Source organism: Nicotiana tabacum, chromosome 12 (genome assembly GCF_000715075.1).
Source record: "Nicotiana tabacum cultivar K326 chromosome 12, ASM71507v2, whole genome shotgun sequence".
Lineage (NCBI taxonomy): Eukaryota > Viridiplantae > Streptophyta > Magnoliopsida > Solanales > Solanaceae > Nicotiana > Nicotiana tabacum.
Window position 1 is genome coordinate 27107391 of NC_134091.1, and position 8516 is coordinate 27115906.

At 36.9% G+C, this 8516-nt stretch overlaps 2 protein-coding genes across 6 annotated transcripts; one reads left to right on the top strand and one right to left on the bottom strand.

Moving 5' to 3' along the window:
• The first annotated feature begins 695 nt into the window (after nucleotides 1-695).
• LOC107797064 (xylulose kinase 2) lies at nucleotides 696-5327 on the top strand. 5 transcript variants are annotated; one of them, XM_016619920.2, is made up of 11 exons: nucleotides 696-846; nucleotides 1090-1744; nucleotides 1895-1983; nucleotides 2447-2511; nucleotides 3268-3323; nucleotides 3678-3798; nucleotides 3884-3958; nucleotides 4034-4087; nucleotides 4193-4287; nucleotides 4392-4566; nucleotides 4695-5327. In XM_016619920.2, the coding sequence occupies exons 1-11, from the start codon at nucleotides 788-790 to the stop codon at nucleotides 4748-4750; spliced, it is 1500 nt and encodes a 499-aa protein (XP_016475406.1). In that variant the 5' UTR covers nucleotides 696-787; the 3' UTR covers nucleotides 4751-5327. The 5 variants fall into 5 exon arrangements, with proteins under 5 accessions (XP_016475406.1, XP_016475404.1, XP_016475405.1 ...); XM_016619918.2 differs by having other exon boundaries at nucleotides 4724-5327; XM_016619919.2 differs by having other exon boundaries at nucleotides 3905-3958; nucleotides 4724-5327.
• Nucleotides 5328-5561: 234 nt separating this feature from the next.
• LOC107797065 (tubulin alpha chain) lies at nucleotides 5562-8294 on the bottom strand. The gene is made up of 4 exons (NM_001325628.2): nucleotides 8104-8294; nucleotides 6908-7142; nucleotides 6452-6822; nucleotides 5562-6373 (listed from the first exon to the last, which is right to left on the bottom strand). Exons 1-4 carry the CDS (start codon nucleotides 8194-8196, stop codon nucleotides 5720-5722), a joined length of 1353 nt encoding a protein of 450 aa, NP_001312557.2. The 5' UTR covers nucleotides 8197-8294; the 3' UTR covers nucleotides 5562-5719.
• Nucleotides 8295-8516: the final 222 nt, after the last annotated feature.

Genomic DNA, 8516 nt, shown 5'->3' on the forward strand with positions numbered 1-8516 from the left:
GACTGATTTTTGTGATGTTTCTTTCTCCAGCATATATGTTTACTTCATTATATATGTAAGTAAACTTTTATTCGGTTTTTAAACTTTTTTTTGTTATTTGGATAAACATAGACGTGCACCTTATATATTACACTTATTTTAAAAGAAATTCGCTTTATTCAAATCTTGCTACAATGTTTTAAAGAACTATACTTATAGGATTTTAAATGTGAAAGAGTTTTATAGTTATATGGAGTAGTTTTTTTTTTTTTTTTGCTAGAGGCGAAGTAGTATTTAAATAATTAGAAAAAATAACAAAAGTTCCTAACATGATTGCATATGATCATTAACCGAATTAAGTATGATAACATGATAAAAAAGATAAATTTTTATTTTTAATTTAAATTCGAATTTTAAAACTTTATCTATAAATTCAAAATTATCTTTTAATTCATTAAAGTAGTCAAATATAGAATAAAGTTACCATATACTATTGACATTTATATTTGACATTTTTTATATGGTAATTTTATTCTATATTTGACTATGTTAGTCAAATACAAACATATATATAGAGAGAGAGATTTCTGTTAAAGTATTAATTACTTTTAGAAATTATGATTTTCTTTGTTAGAAACTCTAATCTTTAGATTATGTACCGAACTTCCCACTGGTGGGCTCCACACCAGACTATGGCAGCTATAACAGATGTTGCTATCTTGATTCCTAAAGCGTCTAATCCCTCAAAGCAGCAGCTAATGAACCAATTCTCTTAGCTTTGCTTGAATTTCTCATTAAGTTTTCATAAATGGAAGATTGCTCTCTCCCCCAGGACTCATTGTTTCTTGGTTTTGACTGTTCCACTCAGTAAGTTCTTGCATTTCCTAAATTTAGCAAATTAGATACCACAGCTAATCAAAGTTTCTGCCTTTTCCCATCTTGGTTTTTATCCGTAATCATAACAACATTAAGCTTAAGTAATGTTGCTTACTTCTGTTTTTGGTTGTTCTTTGAACTTGGTAATCCTTGAATCTGTTCAAGAATCAAGAGAAGTGATAATAAAAATTGGATCTTTAACTGAAGAACTATTATATGGTCTTGATTTCTTAGGTCACTGAAGGCAACTGTGTTAGATGCTAATCTTAACATAGTTATATCAGAACTTGTGAATTATGATACTGAATTGCCTCACTACAATACAAAAGGTGGAGTATTTCGAGACCCATTCGTTAATGGCAGAATTGTATCACCAACATTAATGTGGGTTGAAGCACTAGACCTCATTCTCCACAGACTTGAAAAGTCAAATGTTGACTTTGGAAAAATTGCAGCTGTCTCTGGTAGTGCTCAGCAACATGGTAGTGTTTATTGGAAGAATGGGAGTTTTAAGATATTATCATCATTGGATCCTAAAAAACAACTTGTGGATCAATTTCATGATTCTTTTTCGATCAAGGAATCGCCCGTATGGATGGACTGTAGCACCACAGAACAATGCAAAGCTATTGAAGAAGCTGTTGGTGGTGGTTTGGAGTTGGCGAGACTTACTGGTTCTCGTGCACATGAAAGATATGTCGGTCCTCAAATTCGCAAGATCTTTGAAACACAGCCTGAAATTTATCAGAATACAGAGAGGATATCGCTAGTTAGTTCTTTTATGGCGTCGCTCCTTATTGGGGGCTATGCTTGCATTGATCAAACTGATGGGGCGGGAATGAATCTCATGGACATTGAGCACAGAACTTGGTCCAAGATAGCTCTGGAGGTTGTTTCTTGTCCACTGGGGCATTACCTGAAATCGTGTTTCATCACTTAAATTAGTTTATTTTCATACTGCCATATTACGGATTTGGAAAGAAGTTGATAGTTTATCCAATTTGTTGTTTCAATTGGGTCAAAATTTTGTTTATTCTAGGCTACTGCACCTGGTTTAGAGGTGAAACTTGGGAAGTTAACTCCCGCTTATGCTGTTGCTGGTTCTATTGTCTCCTATTACGTTGAGAGGTTAGTGACAATCGACATGATATTTACAATTTTCTGTTGCCTTGTACTGTCGTTTTTCCATTTTGGGGTTTGGTTCAGTTCATCTTTTTTAGTACCTGATTCTACAAAGCTATCTTGACTCTTCTCAAGAGTAATACTTCTTTCATTAGGAGTATTACGTCCTCTATTTTAGCTGATTAACATCCTATCAGAGTTAAGCTGATACCAAAGGTAACATTATTATTGGCAACTCGTGTATCACTGAATATTTTCTGCCTTCAATTCAGAAGCATTTGCTGGAAGCCCAATGATACTAAGGCACAGAAATTTTGGGATATTCAAGTGTAATCTAGAAACGTATCTGCATAGAATGTCCTGACTATAATGAATACTGTATTATCTATGATGCCTTTGCTCATTATGATGCCAATTTCTGCTTCATTCTTCTTTTAGTTTGTGTTCTCTGATAGAGAACAGTTTGCAGGTACCACTTCAACAAAAAATGTGTAGTAGTTCAATGGTCTGGAGACAACCCTAACAGCTTAGCAGGTGAATGCCTTGTTTTTTCGGTTTTACATGATGAATAAGAACTAAAATTATTCTTTAATATACATATAGATGCTCTTTACAGCATCAAGCAGTTTTAGAATTGATACTTTATCTACTTAAGTAGCCATTGTTTGTGGCACTTATTCTTGTGCATAGGTGACTCATTTTATTTTCTTATTCGATTGCCAGTGCCCAGTTGTAATCAGCTTGTTTTAGATTCTCTGTGGTTGTCCACATACCCGAACTGGTTTGAGATTGAGACATGGTAGCAGTTGATGTTGTTGTACACCGATTACAAGAAAAAGACACTGCACTTTGTAAAGTGAGAATTGTCATCATTTTGGTGCTTAATGCAAGCAGAATTATGATGACAAGCTTTGGCTTTCCATACTGAATCGGACTTGACTGCTTTAGCCGATCCAGCTTCTATCCAGCCAGTAATATATCTTGGTTTATGGACTTGCCATGAAATTGAAAAACTCTCTTCTAATCCTCTAACCTCTTCTTAATTTTTCATTTTCCTACTTTGGAAAACTTCACTGAGTCCTTATTCAAACTTCTAACTAGATAGATGACATGACAAGCTGGTCTCACACCTGCCAATTTCTATTATCCTTTGGAAAAATGTATCTGCGAAATATTCTGCCTCTTCAAACACAGCAAATTGGAAATCTTTGCTATTAGTATTGCCTTATAGAATCCATTTTTCATCTATCGTCATACTACTACTACTAACTGAATCTTTGGATCCTGAAGGTTTGACCCTCAACGCTTATGGAGATCTGGCAATCAGTCTTGGCACAAGTGACACTGTAAGAGACTTAAAGCTTGGTCTTTTGCATACATACATTGAATTGCCTCTTTTCTAAGACAGAACTTTGCACTTATAACATGTTAAACGCCGTTAGATCGAATACTGTTGTAAAATTGGTGTACTTACTCCATAAATATATATTTAATTCAAAGGGACAGCAAACCTTAGTGTAAAAGAGATGTATAAATAAACCATATGTGTAGAAGAGTCAATTTTTTATTTACTTTTTCTTCTTCCTCATTTAGTCTTGTACTGTTTTGAAGCTTGAACCATATATGGGGGAAGAAGAGCCAAAACCTTTTATCTGGTTTCTTAGTAACATGATTTATATGTGATCATGGCGATTATCCAGGTCTTCGGGATTGCCACTGACCATAGACCTAGTCTAGACGGACATGTATTTCCTAATCCGGTCGATACCAAAGGCTTCATGGTAATGTTGGTCTACAAGAATGGGTCTTTGACTCGTGAAGGTACTTTGCTTGTATCTTATTTAAAACTGTAAGGATGTTCGTGAAGTTAAGGTACATCTTATTGGTGATGTTGAAATCCTTGTAGATATACGTGATCTCTATGCAGATGGATCTTGGGAGGCTTTCAATATGTTTCTACAGCAAACTCCACCTCTGAATGGTTAGTAAAATGTGATTCATATCTTGTTTAACTGTAGCATCTTTATAAACATTCGATACTTCTTACTTGCAAAAGATGGAAAGATCGGCTTTTATTACAAAGAGCATGAAATACTTCCTCCTCTTCCAGGTTAGTGTACTCCTAAAATACAATTACATTGAAATAACACAAGTTGATTTATTTCCCATATCATGAGAAGATTATGAACTCACAACTCACAAGCTAGGTCTTCAGTTGGTTTCCACCGCTACATTCTTGATAATTTCATTGGTGACTCCGCGGATGGAGTAGTAGAACGCGAAACAGAGGAGTTTGATCCGCCTTCAGAGGTAAGTGGCCTTGTATTGAAGAATCATGGTCATCTGAATAGTGGATGAGCATAAACGATTATAGGTGAAACTCAAAGACAAATGGACATAAATGGTACTTACAGGTTCGAGCATTAATTGAGGGGCAGTTGCTCTCCATGCGAGCTCATGCTGAGAGACTTGGAATGCCTTCTCCACCAAAGAGGATTATTGCAACTGGAGGAGCCTCCGCAAATGATCACATACTGAGAATCATTGCTTCCATTTTTGGGTGCAACGTCTATATAGTCCAAAAGCCAGGTAAACAAACTCATTATACTGTTCTGCTAAGAGTTCTCTTGAGCATACTCTTCTCTGTGATGTACTGAATGAACGAGGGAAATCGGCCCTACTTCTGTAAGAAGGTTTTTGAAGTATTCTTGCTTTAGTTGACAAAGAAAAGGTTGCACTTCAACAGACTCAGCTTCCCTTGGAGCTGCCTTGAGAGCTGCTCATGGTTGGTTATGCAACAAGAAGGGAAAATTTGTGCCCATCTCTAATATGTATTTCGGGAAATTGGAGAAAACATCCCTAAGCTGCAAGCTTGCGGTGCCTGCTGGAGATCAAGATCTTGTTGACAGATATACTTTGTTGATGAAGAAGAGATTGGAAATTGAGAATCGTCTAATCCAAAGATTGGGACGTTGGTAAAAGAACTCAGGACATGTACTGCATGCAGTTTTAACACAAACTGGATTTACAGTAGGCTTTTTGTATGGGACTTCAGAATTGCCATAGTTTATACTGGTTGATGGGACTATCAGCTTCGTATTAAATTTCTTTTCTAGTGCAGTGAAAGAGTTTCCAGTAAAAGGGGGTCTTGGGGAGCTCTTTACAACTTTGAAGTAATGCCAGTGCAAGAAGTGCCAATAAGCTAATGAAACATCTGAATTCTACATGAAATCATCAAAGCAGAAGTACCACCATCTCCTGGTCGCATTTACCAGCAATAGTAGATTATTTAGCCCTAATTGTATTATACCAAAAATTGCTGTATTTAATGAAACTCCTGTTATTAGGAACTCGCCGAGAACCCACCCATTAAGGCTTTCCCCGTTAGATGGTAAGGACTAGATTATCAATAAAACAAGACTAGCAAACATCTCCATCCACTAGCACTTTAGATAAATGGTAAAAGAATGCACTATTTTATTGTGGTTCAATCAGAATGTTTGCGTCTGCTGAACCACGAAGGAATCAATGGAGAAAAGGAAACGCAAAAGTAAAAAGAAAAACTAAAGATAAAGGCAATTTCACACAAACAAGCACGTTTGAACTTTCATAGCAGCAGAAGTCATTTCAGCATACAAGACACCATCAAAGTATAAACTAGTACTGGAATGTCTAAAATGCAGCAACTGAAGAACAACCAAAGAAAAATACAATCCAACAAACAAAGCAATGCATCATGTATTTAGTATTCCTCATGATCATCCTCTTCTCCTTCCTCCAATTCAGCACCAACTTCCTCGTAATCCTTTTCCAGAGCAGCCAGATCTTCACGCGCTTCACTGAACTCACCTTCCTCCATACCCTCACCAACATACCAGTGCACGAAAGCACGTTTGGCATACATAAGATCGAACTTGTGGTCAATGCGTGAGAAGACCTCAGCAACACTGGTTGAGTTGGATATCATACATACAGCCCTTTGCACCTTGGCAAGATCACCTCCAGGAACAACAGTTGGTGGCTGATAGTTGATACCACACTTGAATCCGGTAGGGCACCAGTCAACAAATTGGATGGTGCGCTTAGTCTTGATGGTAGCCACAGCAGCATTGACATCCTTTGGCACAACATCACCACGGAACATAAGGCAGCACGCCATGTACTTGCCATGGCGAGGATCACACTTAACCATCATGGAAGATGGCTCAAAAGCACTGTTGGTGATCTCTGCAACTGAGAGCTGCTCATGGTAGGCCTTCTCAGCTGAAATGACAGGAGCATAGGAGGAAAGCATAAAATGAATCCTGGGGTAGGGAACAAGGTTGGTCTGGAATTCATTCACATCAACATTCAGTGCCCCATCAAACCTCAACGAAGCAGTCAACGAAGAAATGACCTGCATAGATTGCAAATTAATATCCCAGTTGCAGAAACTTTGCTAAACATAGACTGCATATGATATGATTATAAATACCTGTGAAATAAGTCGGTTCAGATTGGTGTATGTGGGTCGCTCAATGTCCAATGAGCGTCTGCAAATGTCATAAATGGCCTCATTGTCAAGAAGAACTGCAACATCAGTGTGCTCAAGAAGGGAGTGGGTTGACAGGACACTGTTGTAAGGTTCCACCACAGAGGTTGAGACCTGTGGTGATGGATAAATGGTGAAACCAAGTTTTGATTTCTTGCCGTAGTCCACAGAGAGACGCTCCAGCAGAAGTGACCCTAGACCTGAACCAGTTCCACCACCAACAGCATTGAAAACCAGAAAACCTTGAAGACCAGTACAGTTATCTGCAAGCTTCCTGATGCGATCCAAGCAGAGATCAACTATCTCTTTCCCAACTGCAAACAAGACAAAAACACAAATATAAGAACTTAATCGAGCTGAACAAAACCAAATGCAGTGTTACAGTAAGGTAATATTTACTTGTATAATGTCCGCGGGCAAAGTTGTTGGCTGCATCTTCTTTGCCACTGATAAGCTGCTCAGGGTGAAAGAGCTGCCTGTATGTTCCAGTCCTGACTTCGTCAATGACAGTAGGCTCAAGATCCACAAAGACAGCACGAGGGACGTGTTTTCCTGCCCCAGTTTCACTGAAGAAGGTGTTGAATGCATCATCACCTCCTCCAACTGTCTTGTCACCTGGCATCTGGCCATCAGGCTTTTGGGAGATATAACATAAACAAGATCGTCAGTTATGCATCAAACACAGGTTCTTCGCAAAAAAATAATGAAAAACTAGCATCCCATTTTCAGAATACAATTCTTATTGAAATCATTCTTTAAGTATACCAAAACTTTAAGATAATCTCATAGCAGAACCTAACAATTGAATACATTAGTTAAAATTTCAACAATTAACAGCACTAACTACCATTTATTCACAATAAATCTTACATCTAAGTTCAGTTTACCAATTACAAATCGGATACATCAATAATCTCTAGGTCGAGGATACACTAGAGAATATAGCATTCAAGATGATCCATCTGAAATTTGAATTTCACATAATTTTCCATTATACATGATAATATGATATATCCTATGCTATAAGCATTCATCCGATCTGTTCAACGCACATAATCTATCTAAAAAAGAATTGAAATTTAAATCATTTTTACATCAGATTATTCAAACAGATTCATATAAATAGTTTCACATTTGAAGCGATATAATCAGAAACAATTATGTTAGTCAAACAGATTTATGCAGCAAATAGATCTATCAAAACGAGTGCATATTCAAATGCATCTGACGTCAATCAAATATAATTTTCTATTACTCAAACACGTGCATTCAAATCATTTTGATATCATATTACACATGCAGAATTATATAATAGCATTTGCATTTGAAGAGATGCAGCACATAGATCTACCCAAACCTATGCAGATTCAAATAGATCTGTGTTAAAAATGCAGACTCCAATGAATTTCACATTAAAGGAACAGATATGCAAATAATTCAAACGGATCTATACAAAAACATTTCTCATTTGAAAAGGTCTTATTATTCAAACAGATTCAAACAGCACATAGATCTGTGTAACAAAATGAAAATTCAAATAAATTTTGAATTAACGGAACCGTAAATGCAAATAATTTAAACAGATGTATACATACCTGAATGCCATGCTCGAGGCAGTAAAGTTCCCAGCATGCATTTCCGACCTGAATACCGGCCTGACCAATGTGGATCGATATGCACTCTCTCATTTTCGCTGCTTTTTTTGAAACCCTAGAATTTCAAAATTCAAACTCAAAGGATCGGCGTTTATCAAGACGCCTCTTCCTACGATTTCCAGATTTGATACACTCTATATTTTAGAAGCCCTTCCTTTTATACTGGAGCAATCCCCCACAAAAAAAAAAAAAAAAAAAAAAACTTGCGGTTGTGATTAACCATGGTTAGTTATATTTAACCGTGGTGATGATTGATTGCCAGCTAAGAGCTAACATGTCATGATTGGATCACAGTTGTTCTGTATCCTCCGGTTTAAATTAACCACGGTTAAGACCGGCCGCTCAATTTTTAA